General features: G+C 36.5%; 1 protein-coding gene across 1 annotated transcript in view; it reads right to left on the bottom strand.

Annotated features, from left to right (window-relative positions):
- Positions 1–605: 605 nt before the first annotated feature.
- MAN1A1 (mannosidase alpha class 1A member 1) overlaps positions 606–21,515 on the bottom strand; it is a 129,248-nt gene continuing 108,338 nt past the window's right edge. Inside the window, exons 9-12 of the mRNA XM_015858710.3 lie at positions 14,324–14,543; positions 13,359–13,531; positions 5,329–5,444; positions 606–4,110 (exon numbers count right to left, since the gene is read on the bottom strand). Of these exons, the coding sequence (XP_015714196.2) occupies positions 3,990–4,110; positions 5,329–5,444; positions 13,359–13,531; positions 14,324–14,543 (630 nt within the window). The 3' untranslated portion in view covers positions 606–3,989. The remainder of the gene's footprint in view (positions 4,111–5,328; positions 5,445–13,358; positions 13,532–14,323; positions 14,544–21,515) is intronic.

Below are 21,515 nucleotides of genomic sequence, written 5' to 3'. Positions count from 1 at the left end.
TCAGAGAAAACAAGCTTATCTATGAGGTGTGGCTGTTATTTCAAGGTTTAGATCAGAGATGTTAAAGGCACAGCCTTCTGACATAAAGTGTAGTTACAGTTCTTATGACAACTTATGACAATCATTCTGTGATTTTGTGAACTATTCCTCTCTCCTCTGGAGCATGGGCTAACAACAGTATTTCATTACGTGTCGTGTAGCACCAGGCTCTCTGACAGACTTGTCATCTCAACCCAAGTGCTTGTTTCTAAATGGCACTTTGCGATGTGTATTTGAGTGACTGACCTTCACTTTGCTTTGCTTGCTGCCTGACTTCCAAGCTTCCCACTGTCATTACTAAGCTTACTGTCTAGCAAAACACATTTGGGAGAAGACATTCCTGTGAATTCTAGGAATTGATTTTTGTGGTACTGATTCTATGAGCTGACTAAAATTAAATGAATATTAACAAAAGTATCTAAACAAGCAGAGAGTACTAACCCGTGTGTAACCAATCTGCTGACAAAACCTTATGAGTTCAGCAGCCAAACCAGGCTACGCAACAGGTTACTGTAGTTACTTCTGCAGTGCACTGATTTAGGAAAGAATAGAACAAGTTGAACAGATATATTAAAAGACTTTATTCACAATAGAGAAATTTTTACAAATATAAGTTCTTAAAAATTAAGCATCTTGATCTATTATGTATTCCATCATTTCAGGATTTATATAAAGATGAGAAGACTAAATGGAATATGTACAAATCAAAACCAATTTAAATGTCTCAGAAATGGAAAATGTGTATGATAGAGTCACCATAGAAACAGTGAGCCATAGGATGTTGCAAAAATCTGTGTACAATCAACAAATATGCAATACATATCTCACAAATGATCAGAACAAGTTTTGTTTGTTTTTTTCTATGAAACAGTATGGTTGTCTTTTAAAAGGATTTATTTCTTAGGAATTAACATATGCAGATTTAGATGTGTTATTTTGCTACACAGAAATGGAAAGAGGATAGGCGGGTGTGTTTATGCAAAAATTATACCCCTCCATAATGCAATTTCTTTTGCTCTTATGAATGAGTGGGGACATAAAGCAACCATTGCTAGCCACTTTCACACAGCTAGTTAAGTGAATGGGAAATAACATGAATGTTATCTCAGCAATCTAACAACCACTGGTAAGCAGTGACTGTTTCAAAATGATTACACTCGCTTTGGTGTTCTGGGGTTATTAAAAAAAATAAAAATAAAATCAATATATTCTCAGTTTATGAAAAGTTTTCTTACAGTTGGCAGATCTACACGTTGTACAATCTTCTCGTCTACTTACATTTCTTTACAAAAAGTACAGTATAGTGCAGTTTGTACATACAACCTGAATACCAATACCAGTCACATCAAATTTGTGCTCTTTCAAATAATCATAACTATCAAACTAAAAAATACTCACACTGAGTGTCTGTATTACAAGTAAACAGTCATGACACGTATTTAAGCATGTAGGACCCAATGCATACAACAGTTTTGTGTTTGCCCGATTTTTGAAACAAGAAGAGCTTATCAGGTTCTCCACTGTTTCTCTGAAGCTTATTAAATAAACACAAGACTGCTGGACACATCAGGGGGGAAGCATACTGTGGTTCAGAAAAACATGTAAAAAGAGGGTTACAAAATGCATTTCTCAAAGACCGCTTCTGTCTGAGTTATTGAAGTTATTTAACCGATGTGGGGCCTATAGCAGTGTGTGCGCTATCACGTGGTAGGCATAAAGATAAATAAGACAAAAGTATAATCTTTTTTCTTTTAAGGGGAAAGATAATTGTGTATTTAGCAAGAGAGATAGCTATCATTTCTCTGTTGTAACGGGGGGAAAAAAGCTCCCTTATAAACACAGTTTCTGACAAAATATAATGAATACTCCAGTACTTCATGGTTACAAATCCTGAATTATTAACATAAGCAGGAATTCTGCTTTTCAACAGAGGAGGGCCAAGGATTCCTTCTTCACTTTTCTCACGCTGTTACTGTGACATGAGAGAATCCATACTTAAAAATATAATACTTTTGCACAAGAGCAAAAAAATTTCAAGGCAACTTGCTGATTCCATCCAGCAGGCTTTATAGTAGGCAGCTGTGTATATATTTAAATTCATTCTCCCTGCTCTGGGTCACAGAGGCTCAGTAGAGTCCTTCTGTTAACTTCCATGTATGACTGCACAGCTCTGCCAGGCCTTTGAAAGAAGAAGCAGTGTCACTGGAGATACTCTTGCTTTGCCCCCTGTAGAAATGTCTTTGGCAGCTCACATGGCAGACTGTCTTCTCTGTCTGCAGTGGAACCAGACAGGCAGTGCTATCTTACACACTCCAGAGGGAAAAGTTTATGGGTCAGCCTCCCATGTTTATAAAAATATATGTGATGTTATCTTTGCTTTTGGCTTCTACATAAGTAAAGCCTACACTACAGACCTCAATCAGTATAGAAAAAAGTGGTAAAATGTACTCTGTAATGCCTAAACAAACACATTTCCTCAGCTCTGATTAGCTACCCTGGATATGCGAGATGGACAGCGTACAAGGTTTAAAAGTGATAACTGATCAGAGCCATTTGTTTAGTTGCAGTCAAATCAGTTCATAATGCACTTTCTCAGAATGGGCTGTCAGGTGTTATACCCTACTCAAAATGTATAAAATTCATTCTTTCACTGAGTGAAAACATTTGTAGACTTAAAAACAATGTAAGACACTCCAAGCTACATTTAAGTAAAATAAGGTATTGATTGTGCCTGATTCTTTTCCCTTTGGTGATACCATAAAGTAAAACTTTTTTGGCAAAACTGTTACCTTTCTTAGTAAACTAGGCTTCTAATCTAAGGACAATTTTACAACATAATGCATTTCTGTCACTTAAAGAAGCCAGAGTAGGTGCTTTCAGTAAGTTTTAGTTCTGTGCTGGATAATTTCCTCTCTGCAGGAGATGAGTTTTTTTCCAGGCATCTGAATATGATTTTATTCATAAAGATACATTAAATTGCTTTATGAAAATCAAGTACAAAGACTAGTGTCAAGTCTGAACCAGTCTGAGTGCATGAGACTGTCACAGAAAACCAAACTGTCTCTGGTATAATTCTCAGTTTAACTTCAGGGATAAATGCATTTAGTAGTTTTACTTTGTCTTTTTACCATCTAACCGAATGAAAGCTACTGGATTAAAAACATAAAGATGGCAAATCTCCTTTTCTTAATAAGAAATGATTATCTTATTTTACTCCATATTGGCCTGACTAAAGGCATCAGGATTACTCCACTTAGAAAAGGGAAGAAACTATTTACTCTACAGTAATATTCTAATAAAAACCTGAAAAACTAGTGTGCTAAATAATGTGCTAAAATCATAAGACTAGTTGAGACTAACTCCAACACATACTGCAGTTTCAGAGTTGTGTCTGCATGAGATGAAAATATTCCTATGTAGACTTAATTGACAATGAAATATATCAGATACTTCACCAAGTAATGATAGACCCGCATAAGAAGAGGCTGTCACAGTCACAATATTTGTCTTGGATGACACACAAAACAAATCAACATAGAACAAAAAAAGGAAAAGAAAAAAGCTCTTTATATACTTAATTCAATATGGCTTTTTGCAACATGGCAAAATATTACAGCTTAAAGCAGACATCTCCTCATGGAGGAGAAAAAATTTTGCAGTCAAATGAAAAGTATAACAGGAAACAAGTAGCATGCTGACCCTCTGCTCATTTTGGCCAAGATTACACTGCAGACTAACAAAATCTGGACAGATGTTGTATTTCTTATCTAAAAAGTGGTTCAATTAATGACTGAATTTTTATTAGTTTGGGTCCATTCATAAATATTTACTGTTAAAGAAAACAGACTGCAAAACGCTTGATTTAAGAATTTAACTCAAGGATTTAAAATAAAATCACATGCCCAAGTCCTGGAAAGAAACATAAGGAATGAAACAAGTTAAAACTTGATCTATTTTTCTTTTTCTTCTTTACTCTCTTTGCGAAGAATAGGGAAGGGATGAGCCTCTGTATTGAAGACCCAGTGCTCAAATGGAAGAAGATCATCATCAGAAAATAGCAAATATAAGTATCTGGCAAGAAAAAAAAAAAAGCAGAAAACATTACCATGTCAGCAATCATTTTCAAGAAAACATGAATACCTGATTTTTGTAGATGAACCTACCAATGGAAACCACTGACAATACAGAAAATATAACGTCCTCGCATAATAAGGGTTAGCACAAAACTCTGGGGCTACTCAACTCAGGTTGGAATCAAGGGCAATAACAAGTAGAGACCAACAGCCCAGCTCCTCTATTCTGTTAGAGGAAAAATATGTTTATGTTTTCAAGGTTAAATACTACTTTATTTCACTACCACTTCATCCTTTGTAATGTTAATACATACTATTTTGATCACATATAACCAATATGTATATACATTTTCCTCCTGAATGTTCAGTTTATCAAGGTGAAGTAATGAAAATACTATAGTCCAATCCCATATTACTTCTGAGCGAGACATCTGGCCTAGGAATTTTGAAGAATAAAAGCCAACTCCTAGTACTAGGACCAAGAGATTGGAGAGCCACTTATTAAGATAGCATCTATTAAAGCCAGCAGTAAATAAAAATAAAAAAATCCCCATCATTTTATTTAGTATAATGGTATAGTGTAGTAGCTTCTCTAACATGATTATTAAAGATATCTTAGGGGTGAAACTCTCCTTCCTAAATGAAAATTTATTCTGAATCCCTATCCCCCATGAAGGCTTTTCACAGAATCATAGGCGTTGGAGAAGACCTCTGTAGATCATCTAAATTAAACTTCCTACACTTTATTAACAATTTTGGAGACAGCAATATAAAATAAAGACTTTTGTTTTTTTCCTTTTAACAGGATGTGTGAGCTTACCATGCAACGTTGCTCTTCTTTCCCCCTCAGTCTGCAGATTTAAAATGAAATGTACGTGACGTATGCCTGATAAGTCCTCTGTGTCCTCAATTTGTTTCCCTAGTGTTGGCATATGTAACTAGAACCTATCAATGCTTGTAGATGTAATTTCTCACCAAAGACTACCAAGTGCTCTTAACAAAAGTAAAGATAATTTTCAAAAGTCATAGAATTTACTTTACTGATATAAAAGAGAGGAAAAAAAAGGCAATTTGGCATCCTGTCACCTAAGAAAAGCTCTACTATTCCAGTCAGATTTTGTTACATGAATGTCAAGGGTACTAATGATAAATACTTATCTGTAAAGATGATATATAGAACTACTTGATATTAATGAAAGCAACTTTCTTAACTTACTTGAGTGTCTCTGAAAGGAAGAAACTTTGCTGCACGTCATCATGGCTTTCATGATTACTATAAACATCTCTAATACCGGAATAGCCACCATCTACTCTGCAATGTTTTTCCAGTGCCTGAAAACAGGTGAGCAGAAAAAAAAAAAAAAAGAAAAGACAAGATGTTTAATAATATGAATAATATGAATAATCTGTCACATTTTGATTGTTTGACAATAACACAAATAACTACCACAAATTTCTGACAATTTTTATTTGGTAAAGAGCTAAAAAATAGATAGAGCTCCAGATGGAAATCTCTTTAAAAACACACGTGTAGTTTTACATTTAAGAAGAGAATCAGAATGATAAATTCATAAAAGAAATGAACACAAACCAGTTTTCAGAGGGAAATGTATACTGGAGTATCAGTGTAAAGATATAAGAACTGTTCATTATTTTCTCTTTTCTATTTACCTTCTCTGTCATAGGCTTGTCTGTACAGTCTTCAGAGTTCCTGTCACAGACACCTTCCCTGGTCATATTTTACTGCTTACAACTTACTGTGATTGAACTGAATGCTATGATTAAGATCAATCTTTTCTTTGCCTTTCTTTTCCTTAGTTTTGGAAAGCGGAAGCCAGCTGTCCCTTTCCTGTGTAAGTTGTTGAGGGCTTTTGGGTTTTTCTTTTTCAATTATTTCATTTTTGATAGGGAAACATCTGATATTGGGCTGCGACTGTATTTCTTTCTGCATTAGATCCTATTTTTCTTCAAAAATCTTTCTGAAAAAAAAATCTTTGCTTCTTGTTAGACAGAAAGCCACGTGGTTAAATTTAATGTAAATAACCTGGAGAGAACCTACAATGATTTAATTTAACACCTCATTATTCAAAAACAAATCCAGAAATTGGTCTTTACCTGTAAACAATTTCTAACAAGGAAAATAACAGTGAGTATCATGGCTGACTATGTCTACCCAAGATCATCCTCCTCTGCAACATAGTGCCCACTGTGGAAATAGGCATGTGAGCAACAACATTCAAGCAGAAATACCTGGAGCTTCATCAGAACCCTGAGGAGGAGATGAAAGGCTCTAATTCCATTACACAAATAGTTCCTCAATTTCTGAAGTTATTACAAACATCACTGAAGTGACTATGAGATGTATAGATTTTCTTTCTGGAAATTCTATTCTGTATTTTAAACCACATATAGCAGAAACTAATGAAAAGGCAGAAGATACATCTGAAAACAAGTAAGCAGGCAGAATAAGTGTTTTCTGATGAAAGATGGAACTAAAAGTCAACAAGGATTACTGAGGTATCTATCACCTCCACCTGCTCGAAAAGCTGAGTCTTGCTGTGAGTAGATATCCTATGTTTCCTTGATGCTGGAGGTACGGTTAAGCAATCTGCATATATTTAGCTTGCACATCAGGCTCTCTATTGCTTTCACTGGAGGGTAAGCTGCCTATTGTACATTTAAAAGACATTTTTCTCCAGAAGAGATCCTTTAAAATATAACAGGCCTATTTGTCTTCTCTTGTGTGTGTTTAAGTTCTTTAATTTTCCTGGACAGTTTTACTAAGTGACAAATATACTTAAGTTTAAACTAGTAATTTCCCCTGGCTGGAATTCCTTTTCTCTCATCTACTTGAACCTGCAATGAATTTAAAATGCTGAATCTGTGCCTGGATTTTCAATGTCAAATACAAGATTATATTTTCTGAGGCACCACAGAAAGAGAACTTGAAGGATAAAGCTGGTATTCAAGGAAACATCTGCATTTTAATGAGGGTGAAGCAAAATAAAACAAATTGCTTTTTTGGGCTTATATGCTCTAATGTAGTTCAAGCTTTCCTCATGAGGATCACCAGAGTTAATTGTGGAGAGACACCATATACACAACTGAATACACTGCTGTGTCAAAAACTAAGAGATCAACTTGCATCATTTTAGCCCTTTGGTGGTACTGCTTTGTGCAAATGTGGATCATCTTACCCCTGAAAGTTACTTTGCACTACACTAAAGGAACAGAACATTATCATCTGGTGTTAATACCATAAAAATATCTTTGTTGTAACCACTATTTATCTGGCAGGAATGTCCTTTTGTGCCCGTGCCTTCCATTTCAGAACACAGTGACATTCATACCTACAGTGGAGTAGTGGTAGGTGAGGAGAATTGACTTAACACATTTTAAATTAGTAGACCTTGGAAAATGAAAGTGGCTAAGATCAGTTATGCTAGTAATGGAAAACATAAATAAAGTGAAAATCAGTTGTCAGTCTCAAAGTGTCATAAAGGAAAAAAACAAAGGAAGTGTTATGAATTCAAAGTATGTGCCATAATTATAATGCAGAAAGGGAGACATTCATACGCGAAGCTGATGAAATCTTTCTGACTCAGTAAAAGTGGATTTTGCTGTTGGTTATCACTGCATTTTCTCCACAAACTGAAGTACCTACAGAATGATCTTGGACAAACTGAGGCAGGAAAGCAAGTTTCCAGAGTGAAAAAAAGGGAGAGACAAGAGTGTTTTTTCAGACTATAAAAGTTAGAGAATGTTCTGTGTTGGAGAGCTTAACAGTCCATGACCACGACACAAGTGCAGCCTCTTACTGTGTGGGCACTCGAAAAAAAAAATGAAGTACTGTTGTCAGTATCATGAGTTGAAAATGGACATGAAATACCTAAAACTCAGCATTTTCAGACTAAGCAAATGAACTGATTGTTAAACTCCTCCCCTCTCCCCTCTTTCTTTTTTTTTCTCCAGTCTCTGCTTTCTCTTAATGACAACAGTGCTGGTAACTAGAATTTCCATATTCAGTGGGTAGGGAACTCCCAGAGAGCACAAGTATGGAGTGATGTGTTCTCTGGTGCAAGTATTAAAAGCGAGAGTGAGCTGAACTAGAGGTGTTCAAGAAACATCTAGATGCTATACTAAAGGGCGTGTTTTAATGGGGAAATGCTGGCGATAGATGGACATTTGGACTGGATGATTTTGGAGGTCACTTCTATCCTTAGTGAATCTATGGACTTGTGAAGTAGTTGTGGTAAACTATCATGACGCACGCTGAAATGAATAAAAAAGCAGCATCAAGTAGAGCTGTATGTGCTAGAAACATCAAAGGAGAAAAAAAGGAAAATATATGAATGCTACAGCTGACTGCATGACTTCTGTGAAGTTGCAAGAACTGTTTTTGTGAAACACGCAGCTGCACACAAAGACAATGGAAGATGGGCCTGTACAGAATGGGACCAGCTGCATCTGCCGCAGATGGGCTCTAAACCATTACTTTAGAGCTAGACAAAATAGCCACAAGAATGTTAAACAAGGAACTTAGGAAAAGCAATAAGAAGGTAAATAAGTATACAGACTTGAAATAAACAAAAACAAACTGAAGCAGGGCAGAGAATATTAATAATAAGGAAAACATTTTAATTGTCTATAACAATTTTAACAGTGTGGGCAGAAACAATGAGTCAGGAAAATCATCTGGAGAAAGAACATTATAAACTTGGCATTACTGAAGCCTAGTGGCTTCCATAAACGGTGATTCCAAACATTTCAATTATAATCTGTCTGGAAAGAGTCCAGTAGGAAAATGTATGCATATGGATGGTGTTAGAAAAGAAGGAAGTATGGGAACAACTCTCTATAGTAGGGGCTTTGCAAAAATGAATGAATAAATAAATAAATAAAAAGTAATAATTTGGAATCAGTAACTCAGCAACATATCATTAAAGACATGTACAGCCAACACCTGAAGATAGTAAACACATTGTCCTAAATAATTACACCCTACCTATCTAATTATAATGCTTACTGCAGATATAGAAGTGCACAGAATATGCAAGAAATAAAGAGTTGGAAATTAGTAAAGTTCCACTATGGAAAGCAGATTTTACCATGAATTTAATTCCTTGACAGTATCTAACAACCAAAATTGAAACGCTCTTCTTGCACAAATTTGAGATACATTCAGTATCTCAGAGAAAGAATGTGGTGGAGTACAATTACAGACTTTTGTTGCTGTATAGGGAGCCAGCAGATGTCATGTTGCAGCCAGGTACATGGAATTGTAATGCAGTAATAGCTCTCCAGTAGGGTCTCACAGGGACAGGTAATTGTGCAACAAGTCATTGTGTTCTTTCCTGACTATAGAGCAAGCTTCTACAACTAGCAGAGGGCCATTCTGAAGTTACAATCATACATTCCTAGAAACAAGATGTGTTGGACAAACTATCAAACAGGATGGTTTTAAAATCCCAGAAGGCAATAGCCCTGCAAAGGACTGAGGGGTCATTGATAACAAAACACCACAGGGAGTTTTGCTTTCTTTCTTTGTGTTTTTCTTTAGAATACAGAGCCACAAAATTAATATTCTTTAGCCTCCTTAATCTTCTCGTAAGACCTCAGTCCCCTTAAAAATCTCAACAAGTGATAGGCAAAAAGATAGTTTAAGAAGTGCAACATCACTGTGAGGAGAAAATAGGTGAACTCTGGAAGCACACTATAAGCCCCCATCTGGAGGACAAAACAAGGTAGATCCAATAGTATTCATGTCCAACAGTAAGACTGATTAACCACTGAAATAAGGGAAATAATTGCATATCACAGAGTGGCTTAGGTTGGAGGAGACCTAGTTCCAGGATCATCTAGTTCCAACCCTCCTGCCATGGGCAAGGTTGCCAGATCAAGCTGGCCTGGATCCCATCCAACCTAGCCTTGAATGCCTCCAGAGATGGGGCATACACAGCCTCTCTGGGCAACCTGTTCCAGTGCTTTACTACCTTCTAAGTGAAAAATTTCATCCTAACATCTAACCAAAATCTATCCTCTTTTAGTGTGCTCGCTTTTCCAGCATGTTCAAGTCCCTCTGGATAGTGTCCCTTCCTTCTATTGTGTCATTTGCACTACCCAGATGCTTTGTGCCATCAGAAAACTTGTTGAGGGTGCACTCAATCCCACTATCTACATCACTGATAAAAATGTTTAAAAGTACCAGTCCCAAAACAGACCCCTGGGGGACACCACTTCTGACTGGCCCCTTCTTTGACACAGAACCATTGATAACAACTTTCTGGCTACAACCATCCAATCAATTTTTAATTCACATAATCAAATCCATATCTCTCCAATTCTGAGATAAGGATGTGGTAAGTCAAAGGCCTTGCAGAAGTCCAGGTAGATGATATTAGTTGTCCTTCCTTTGTCCACCAGTGACATTTCTCCATCACCAAAGGCCACCAGATTGGTCAGATACTATCCGCCCTTGATGGAGAAGTGTTGGCTCCCTCATGTGCCTTAACATGTCTTCCAGGAAGATCCGTTCCCAGGCACAGATGTGAGGGTCACCAGCCTGTAGTTCCCTTGGTTCTCCTTTCTCCCTTTCTTGAATATGGGAGTGTTGTTTCCCTTTTTCCAGTCACCAGTGGACTTTGCCTAACAGTCATGATATTTCAAAAATGAGAGTGGCTTGGCAACTACATCAGTCAGTTCCTTCAGAACCCTGGGATGAATGTCATTTGGCTCCATAGACTTGTTCACATTCAGCATCATGAGGAGGTCTTGGACTTGCTCCAAGATTTTGTGATTTTGCCCTCCTGGCCCCCTCTTAAGGATTCAGGAATACAAAAGGCATGAGAAGCCTGACTGGCCATGAAGAACAATGCAAAGAACGCCTTAAGTACCTCAGCCTTCTCCATGTCTGAGAAGGCCAGAACTCACTTCCCCTTTACCAGACGGGGTACACTCTCCTTTGCCTGTCTTTTCTGCCCAGTGTATCTAAAGAACCTCTTCTTGTTGTTGTTCTTGTCCGTCGTCAAATTCAATTCCATCTGCACCTTGAATTTCCTGATCCCATCCCCGCACATTTAGACAGCATCCCTATATTCTTCCTAGGCTGCTCATACCTGCTTCTGCTGCTTGTACTTTCCATTTTTTTTTCTCTCAGCCTGACCACCAGGTCCTTGGTCAATCATGCTGATTTCCTGCCTCGTCTGCCTGCTTTCTTATCCTGGATGATGGAGGGATCTTGTGCTCTCAGAAAGGTATCCTCAAAGTGCTGCCAGCTCTGTTCTGTTTCTTTTTCCCTAAGGACAGTTTCCCAGGAGATCGCTTCCAACAATTTCTTAAACAGCCTGAAGTTCAGTCTTTCAAAGTTCAGAGTCCTGATGCTACTTTTTGCTAGGCCCACGTTCCTTGTGATCATGAACTTGACCAGGGCATGGTTGCTGCAGCCCAAGCTGCTTCTGATCTTAACCTCTTTTGTGATTGATCTTATCTGTTTTCTGCATTGATGAGCAGCAGGTCCGGCAATGTTTCACCTCTGGTGGGTTTGTGCAATAGACTTATCGTTGATGAACTCCAGGAGCTCGCCACATTGTTTTCCCAGTAGATATCTGGGTGGTTTAAATCCCCCATCAGGATAAGAGCCTGTGAGTGTGACACCTCTTGCAGATAGAGCAAGAAGGCCTCATCAGCAGGCTCCCCTTGATCAGATGACCTGTAGTAGACCCCAACCACCAGATGTTCTTTATTAGTCTAGTCCCTAATTTTAACCCACAGGCTCTCAACCTTTTTGTTGTCTAATCACTTCTTAACAGGGGGGCAACTCCTCCATCTCTCCTGCAACTATCCCTTCTAAAAAGCTCATAAAACTCATAACCCTCAATCATAACATTCCAGTTACATGAGTCATCCCACTATATTTCCATGATGGCAATATGATTGTAGTTAATACCACAATTTTCAGTTCCTCCTGCTTATTTCCCATTCTGTAAGCATTTGTAAAGAATCACTTCAGTTAGGCATTCAGTCACATTACCTTCTATGAAGAGCCCTCCCCAAAACCTCTGGGAAAAATCTGATGTTTTCCCTTGCTGGTTCCTGAAGTTACAGTGTTCCCTTACTCTTTTATGTTCCTCAGCAGTACATCCCCTTCACTCGTCAAATTTAGTTTAAAGTCCTGATGATGAGCTCTGCCAGCTTGCTGCTTAGTATATTTATCATAAGAGGTAGCTGGATGAGGGCCCCTGCTAACCCTTTGTCCCTACAACTCTAGCTCTGCCATCCCATATCTTGTCATGACTTGCTATCACCCTCTCCCCCTTCAAATCTAGTCTAATGTCAATGAGCCCAGACAGCTCCTGGGCCAGTATTCTTTTCCCCCTGCAACCTATGTGGAGCTGATCATCATCAGCCATCAGGCCAGGTGTCAAGTAACCCACTCCATGGTCAAAAAAAAAGACATAATTCCTGTGGAGGCACAAGACTCTCAGGCAAGTATTTATAAGATGGATTTTCCTGTTCCTCTCCATATCCCTACGTGCAAATGAAGGGACAGAAGATAACACTTCATCCATGAACAGCCCCAGTCCCCTGCAGCCCACAGGCTTCTCTCAGTGACTACATCACTGCCAACCTGAACTTTCAGTAGGGGATAAAAGTGACGGATTTGACAAGACAAGTTTTGTAGTGTAGAATGTTCATGTTGCTAGATTCAGCATTATTGGTTGAAATTCAAAGGTTGTGGGACACAGAAATTAAAATCTTGATGAGACTGTTATCATTAATGGAGCTCAGTCCAGATGACCTATTGTTAAAAGTAACTTAGTTTTAGAGTGTTTGGTACTATCTGGACACTTAATCTTGGCCTTTATCACCCTAATTAAAATCACTTAACATAATTACTATAGAAAATACACTTCATAGAACTTATTTCCATGTCTAAGACTCAAATATGTCATATTTTCACTTTCCACTCACATGCAGCAATACTCAGCATCTTCAACAGAACATTCAAATATGACCCTGATCAGGGAAATCACAAAGTATTTTTAAGTATACAGTACCAACAGGAGATGAGTCAGCCAAAATCATCTTCTCTCATTTACTAAATGAATCTCTGGAAATCTGAGTTGATATTACTGATTTAAAAAGATTACTTACTCTTCAACTGCTAAGCAAAATTCAGATTTTGTTTAACAGCTCACATAACAAGATACTAGAATTTAATAAGAAAAGAATCCTGTAGAACATTACCTCTACAGCTTCCCATGCCCACTGCCTGTACTTTGGGTCATGAGTAAGCCGCCACATGTACATGTAGGTCTCTATGACTTCAGGTCGTAGGATGTAGTATTTTTCATTTTGTCTTGTAGCAATGGCCTCAACTCCACCATCAAATCTGAATGCTTCTGGCCCCAGTTTCATGCCTACCCAATATAAAAACATATGCTGAAGGAAAGGCATTAAAAGGTTTCAAATCATGTAACCTGCCAAATTAATGATCATTTCATACCACATGAGGCAGGCAACCTAAAATGTATATAATTTTTGACAGGTACTACAGCAGCTCCTGTTTTCCAATATTTTGCAAATAATTCACAGTGCTAAAGGGCTATTTTTTATCAATGTCTTAAACAGCAGTTCCAGTTTGAACAGCGATGTTAACATTTGCATTCTGAGCAATTTAATATAGTTAGCAACATATTAGGTTTTCCTTAAAAGAAGAGGATATTCACTTTTCTGTGTTGAAAATACACTCTGGGATCTGAAATGCTGCCAGAGCTATTTTTATAAGATGAAAGAATCCAAAGAAATTTCCTGCACAGAGATTCACTTTCTTCATGCAATTCTTTGTTTGCAGTATTATATATACAAACAGAACTGTGGATAATTTTTTTTTGTGTGTGTGCATAAAGCATAATTAATGATGCATAAATGAACATATCCCCCCCCTGACTTGTATTTGGCTATGAAGAAATTGGAAACACAGAAAAAAAAAAGCTGTAATGTTAGATACTACAATTAGTAGCTATAATCCAGATGTACAGAAATTATTTATGAAACAAAGCAGCCAATCTTAAAGTTACTTCTGAATCAAAGCAAAATTTTATCAGAGAAAAGACTGGGAGTTTTTACAATGATCCAACTTTTATTCACCACTGTGAATTAAGTATAGATGGCTGCCTTCATAAAACCAAACTCTCTGATACTGTACTTACTTGTACGATCGTAGGATTCGTGGCAAGTTCTAGCAATTTCAGCACCAAGCTCAATGTGATGGCCTGTCTTGTCACTAGGTGCTCCATCTGCTCCTAGAGCAAACATGCCTCCAGCAAAACAAGTCAGATGTCCCATCTTGTGTTCGAGCAGTCCACCCTTCCACTCAGCGATGTATGTCAGTCCTCCACTTGATTTTCGAATGAGGTGGGTCTCTATGGCCTGTGGAAGCACATTATTTATTATTATTATTACTACTAATCAAAAATTGCCGCTTGGTAAAGCATGAAAGACCAAGACAAATAACAGAGAGACCTTAAGATTGTTTCATAGGTCAGTTGGTTTTATTTTGTGTTGCCTTTGCTTATAAAGTAAAATGGATGTGCTGGCACAAATTCAAGTGTAGCTAAATAAACATAGATTAAAATATGTTGGTAAGGATGATTAACACTGCCACAACTTTCATCAATTTATGCAGTATATCTTATACAAAAGGCCTAAAAAATAGAATAGCATTCATATATTTTTCTTCTCCTTCCTAATTTGAACATTTTCAGACAATTTTGTTTTTAATGGTGATTAGCAATTACTTTAGTGTCCATATTTCCAATCTGAACTCTGAGAACAAATTTGTTTATTGATATAAATTCACGTGTATTATATGCAGGTCTAAATTCATATTCAAAACATCCGAGTCAGCGTACTAAATGATGCTGGGCTTTTGGGACTATATGGCACTCCCAATCAAGACCAATGAATTCCCTCCAAGATTGAATTCCTCCATAGTCATAAATCAAGAGCAGAGAATCTGAGACTTCTAGGGAAAAAAAAAAGCTAAGCAGAAGAAGAATTAGAAGTGGGTGCTGATAGCAATGTCTGGTCACCAATTACAGAATCCAGGAAAAAAATCTATATGTTTTCAGGGGAACAGAATTAAAACAATGGTGGTGATGCAGGAGAGCACACTAATTAGAAACGCACAGAGAAATTAAGTTATTGCCTCTAACAGGTAGTGGAGAGGAGATGAACAACTCTATCACACATTCAGTTTTCCACCAGTATACTGGTATATTCTGTTGAAATCACTAAATCCAGAAACAGTACTGAGCATGCACTGTACAAGAGAAAGAAAATTAATAAAGCACCAGTGCAAAGAACCATTAATAAAAAAGCTAGGATTAAAAACAATGTGAAATAATGAGAAGGTACTGATTATAGTTATTTCTTCCCATTTAAACATCTGTAGAAGTTGTTTCATAAGCATGAAAAAATCTGCTGTAATCCAGAAGCATCAGCAGAACAATTCTACAAGTTTTACCTACAATGTAGCTCTTTTTGGGGAGTTGGCAGGGTAGGCAGGAATGTCACATCAAATGATATAGTTTGTTTTCCACTATCACTAGTGCAATACACGCTGTGAGGGTGTTTTTCTACCTGCCTCAAGGTCCATTACCACCTTAGAAAGATAATCAATCTTTTTGTTTCCTCCTGGATTATATACTTTTAGCATTGGATGCCAAGTAAAATCATACCTAAATTTTAAAGCATCAGTAAATAATGAAGTTTTCTATATTTTAAACAAAACCTGTGTAAATCAACCTATTGAAAAAGGAATTAAACACAAAGGGGGAAGGCATGAGAAATGCATCCCTTAAGCATCTGTGAGATATGGGAGAATTACAGAGGTTAAGGTGATGTGAAGGTAACAGTGGTCCTGTATTCCATGTGCATTATGAAAAAAAATTTCTGTCACGTTGGGAAACTAATAACGGAATGCCTAGGTATGGTTTTTTAAAATAATGCTCTTTGAAATGTGTTTTCTTATCAGTTATCTCACTGCATAAGAAGTTCCTTAACGCATAATTAAAGAATGGATAGAACAGAATTTATAGAACCTGACACAAAATGTACAGCTGCATAAACAGGTGAAATTTATGGGAAGATAGAAATTTTTGGAAAACTCCCAACATCTATCAGTGCGCCGTTTGCATTTTTATAAAGCAGTCTGTATACTCCAGTAGGATACCTTATTGCTAAAACTTCACACAACAGTTTTGCGAGAAATAGCTTTCAGACTACTTAGGCGTTCTCAAGGATAAGTGGTCTAAAATCAAGTTCAGAAATGAAAAACTTAATTTAGTGACGCTTCATTAGACCTTTCAGCAGGGTTTATCCATCTCACCAAGTCAACAGTTCTCTTAATGCCTGATAGCTCTGTTGGTCACTTTACAGTTGATTAAGATTACAAAAACAAACAAATTAAAAATTGATTGATAAATAAATTTACTTATATTGCCTTTCTTTTTTTCTTAAATGAAAGACATACTGAAGCATTAATGTACCTGACAAAAATAACAGTGGTCATACGCATTCAGGAGAACTAGAACCACACCAGACTTTATTATTCTAGTATGAAAATGGATTTTGATGTACCAGTAAGCCTTTCAGTGTTATGTTTTTTTGTTCCCCCTCCTTTTTTATTTACCTTAACTCTGGATAAAATGTTAAACTGGAAAAGATAACGTCCATTGGAGAAATTTTAAAATCAATTTCAGAAACCGGTGTTAAAAAATAACCTAAATGCTAATCGATATTAAAATGTTGCAAAATAAGAATAATTTCCAAATTGTTCTTACTTTGAAGAGAACATTATACATTATACTGATTTTTTTATTGAGCCCTACTAAGAACTAGCACTTACAGTTATTTATAGTTATCTTCACTATGTAAGCATTTTACTTAAATATCTTTTGATTACATAGCTGTTTGATATATTATGGACTCTCAAATTGCCTTGTTATACTCAGTACAACTGCAGAGCCTGAATGCTAGAGTGGCTCCCTCAGCCACTCATAAGACTTGTGCTTCACACCACTCACTATATTTGTTGCCCTTCTCCGGACACGCTCCAGAGCCTTGGTGTCTTTCTCGTATTGAGGGGCCCAAAACTGAACACAGTACTTGAGGTGCTCAAAGTACTTGACAATAAGAAATATTTAGCATTAGGAAAGATCAGCACATTTAGAAAGCCTCAAAAAGGTAAATGATTTATATATTAATAAATCCATAGCCCACATGAGTACATCGCGTAAAAGAAAATACCTAACACAACTATCAATTAATGTGTTCTCTGAAATTATAAACTGTACAGGTGACAGCACTTACATTAAGATGTATGGTAAAACCTCACTTTTCCCAACAAATCCAGCTTAACTACAGTTGAATTTCAGAATTTACTTTGAAATATCGATAAAGCACTACTTCTGCTGATCAGTAAAGAATCTATATTCAGTGCACCACAGTCATTCAATAACCATCTTCTGGAATTTTTAAACAGTTCAATTCAAGCATTTTAATATTTTTATAGGTTAAAGAAGTAAGCACTCTTAAAACAGCACATAAAACTTTTTTTTTTCTTTTTTTTCTTTTTTTTTTTTTCTTTTTTTCTTTTTCCCAGAGAGAATTTCATACAGCTTTTAAGTGCCATCAGGACAGACTGAACAAAGATTTTTGTTTTTTAAATAAGCTTGTGGTCCAGACCAAGGTTAAATTATTGGTTGGAATAAATGGACAAGTATTTAAGGGTAAAAAAATCTGAAGACAAAGTTAAAAAAGTAGTAAGATGAGGATGAAACATTATCAGTTTAAACAAGAATATAACAAGTGTCTGTATTTGAGGAGTAGGATGAAAAGCTTGGGCTTATGAGCCCATAGCAAAATGCTGATTGCTATCTGCAGTGCTGTGGGTGAAGTTCTGGCAAGGAACTGAAGTTGCTAAAACAAATTATTATAAAAGAAGATTAGGTAGCAATTTGATAAGGATCCACCCAAGTGAAAATTTCTATTTGGCAGAATTAATTTTTCAATTTCATACTCAGAATCAATTTACTTTTGTTTTGACATAATTATCTACACATTTGAAACAGGCACACATTTATTTTAAGTGTAGTTCTAGTATAACTTAGAGCCTATCTACAAACAATTTCTTCTGAGTTTCAGTACTTGTAGATCAGGTCATGACATATTTTCACTATAGAGACTATTTAATTTTACTGCAATGAATATGCTCAACTTAAACCAGTAGACAACATCTGCAAAAAATCCAAAAAGGCTAGAAGAATGTGATCTGTGATGGCTAACTGCTAGGAGCCAGCATGGATTTCCTTTTAAGTAAATGGAAATTTCATGTAACTGTTTTACAGAACATATTTCTGCAATTCAATTAGATTTTCTTCATATCAAGGTAATGCAGAAAGCCTATGCAACATAAAGGTTGCAAAGAAAAAGTGGTTGCAAATACTTGCTCTCGAAGGGAGCAAGAGTGGATGCTACCTGCCAGTGACTGGAAAAATATATGTAAATAACCTGACTCCAGACTATACTTGACAAAAAAGGAAAGGAAGGAGAAGAGACTAAAGAAAAATAAATGCTTGCCAGCTATTAAAACAAATAAATTCACTTCATTGAAGGGCTGTATGGTATACTGTTTGGAGTATGTCTCTAAGCATTTTTAGCCAGACTACCTCTGATGACTGATTCATCTCCTGAATTTTTTTTGTGTTTGTATGCTTTTATGCAATGCTCTGCTTACAGTCCTCACTGCAATTAAGCTTGTAGCTAAATTATTATTATTATTATTATTATTATTATTATTATTATTATTATTATTATTATTATTATTATTTTATTTTATTTTTTTTCTCATCTTGTGTCTATTCGATAACTGTAAAAATGCTTGAAAATTCACTTAGAAACACTAACAGTCCCTTCTACATTCCATATTGTGACTCAAGTGCACCTTGTAGTAGTTCTGGCATCTTTCTCAACAGTTTGCATATTAAAATTATGCCTCTGCCTATCTGTTTCTTATCCTTTACATTGTATTGCCAATTCATACACTTGCAAAAACAAACAGAACCAGCCCCTCCTAATAAACTCCCATTTCCATTTTCATCCACACAGTTCTTTCCTATGTTCGTGCCCACCCTGGGGTTCTCCAGCACTACTTGTGATTCAGGAAGACAGGATTCTCTGATGCTAGTCTGACAGCTCTCCTAACCTCCAGGGACTGCAGGGGACAAACAGCAGTTTACATAGGTCTTCTCACCTCTTTCTCTTGTGATTGACAGAAGTCCTTCATTTACCCTTTGAGTTGTTTAGGACATAGAACCGGATTGCTCATAGAGCAAAATGGATGGTATAGAATTGAAGTAACCTCAGTGTTCAAAGTGGTAGATCATGTCACCAGGAAAGAAAAGCATTGGCACAGGTGTAGGCTTCTCAGTAAAAATGTCCTGTACCTCAGAAAACTGCTAAATTCAAAATAAATACACAGCACAAAAAAATTAACTCTGCATAAGAAGCAGAGAAGACAAATGAAAAACCTCAAAATGCAGTGAAAAGTGACACTCTACTTCTTCAAGCATGTATATATTTTAAATCTTCTTTTACAAAAACGGCTTTCTTATGATTAATGCATTTCAGTGACTACATCTGTTTAAAGAGCAAAACCCAGGCATTTCCTTTCCAACCTCAAGATGTCACTGTAGCTGGAGATAAAACTTTCTTGCAAGCCACAGTTATCCATTTTCTTTCAGTAATAAATTTGAAACTTCAGAAATATCATCTTTGTTCTCAACTTCCAAGGCTCACGATGTTTGTACTGGGGATAATTACAACTCTGCATGCTTCTTTATAATAAAGCACAGTAAATGATCTCAGTCCACATTTTTAATACATTTTTCTTCCCCTAGGGATCTTCTTAAACAGTATTTTGACAGTTTGAAGCAATGATGAGCATGAAAGAGAATTCTATGGCATGATATTTCTAAAAATTCAAGTGGCTTTTTTTTTTTTCCTTTTTTCTTTTTACTTTAGTATTTATGGCCTGCATCAATACAATTTATTGTTTCGAACCAGCACAAAGCAGGCAGGTCAGGACTACTGTGGTTTTACATACTTTGAGTTTCTATGTCACATGCCTGTTTTCCTGACTTTGAGTTTCTTTCATGATCTTCTCTGTGCTGAGCTGATCTAATGCAATAGGTACTTTTTTCCTCCACCAGTCTTCAAAATTCATACAATGCATCATTTGTCCAAAAGTCCAATGAGTTTATTTCTCATTCCAACAAGAAAAGTTTGAAATTTCCATTATTCCATCATTACAGCCATTTTGGAGATGGTGGAAAACATCTTGCACAAGTTTTTTCCTAAACTTAAATTTTGTATTTAATTTATACAAGTATTCCAAGACAAATGAGTCATGTAAAAGCATACTGAGAGAGAAGCTAGTACGAAATAGGAAGTTTGAGCCTTTGCTACAGTTATTCAGATGACTCTGCCAAAGAAAACTGGTATTGTTTTCTGCTTGAGATTCTAACTGCTTACTGAACTCTGCTTTTCAAAGATGAAAACTGAAATCTGAATACAGAAGAACTTTCACTTGTTTAAAGACTGTATATGAGATACATTTTGACACAAGAAACACTGTGAAGCACTTACTGCCTTTGGACTTGACATGCTACAAAGACAAGCTTACATGTGAAATGAAATACGAAGTAAGTAATGGAGATACCTACATTTTCAAAATGGAAAAGTTGGCAAGAACCTAACTACTATGATACCTATCCATCTGATCTCTAAAAGATTATTAAGTTCTAGAGGAAAGCTGATAATTTACTTTTGCTTGAAAATCTACTTACATATTTTTGTCTGTAAAGGCCTATTAGCGTCTCCAATGCTCTTTCACTAAAGGTACTTAATGCTGTCTGATACCAGAAGGAAAGATTTATTCACATTCTTCAAACAGAATTAACAGAATAGCATGAATCAAAGCAAGACTTCAAGTCTCTCTCCAAAATTTATATTATCTATTTTTTGAACGTTCTAGAAAAAGCATCTGTCCCTCCTGGCAAGCTTTTTGCTGTATTAGCCTTTGGGAAGGAAAGAAAAACAGTGCAAGTATTAAGGATACAGCTGCTCAGACATGACAGGACTTTCTGATGACAAGAGCAAAGCCCCAGGCAAAACGGGGACAATTTCTCTTGCAAGACTTTTCTGGTTAAAATCCTCCTTTGAGAGCTCCAACAACCGTATAGTTTGCTGCTTCTTGTGATAGTCCATAAACAAGCAAACAAGCAACAAAGTACTTTGTACAGTCAAAAACATAGAGATTGCATAGTTGTAAGTAAATCA

Source organism: Coturnix japonica, chromosome 3, assembly GCF_054131305.1.
Source record: "Coturnix japonica strain WE chromosome 3, WE-NBRP24, whole genome shotgun sequence".
Classification (NCBI taxonomy): Eukaryota; Metazoa; Chordata; class Aves; order Galliformes; family Phasianidae; genus Coturnix; species Coturnix japonica.
Note: the sequence above shows the minus strand (reverse complement) of the source record. Positions and strands in the feature narration are given on the sequence as shown.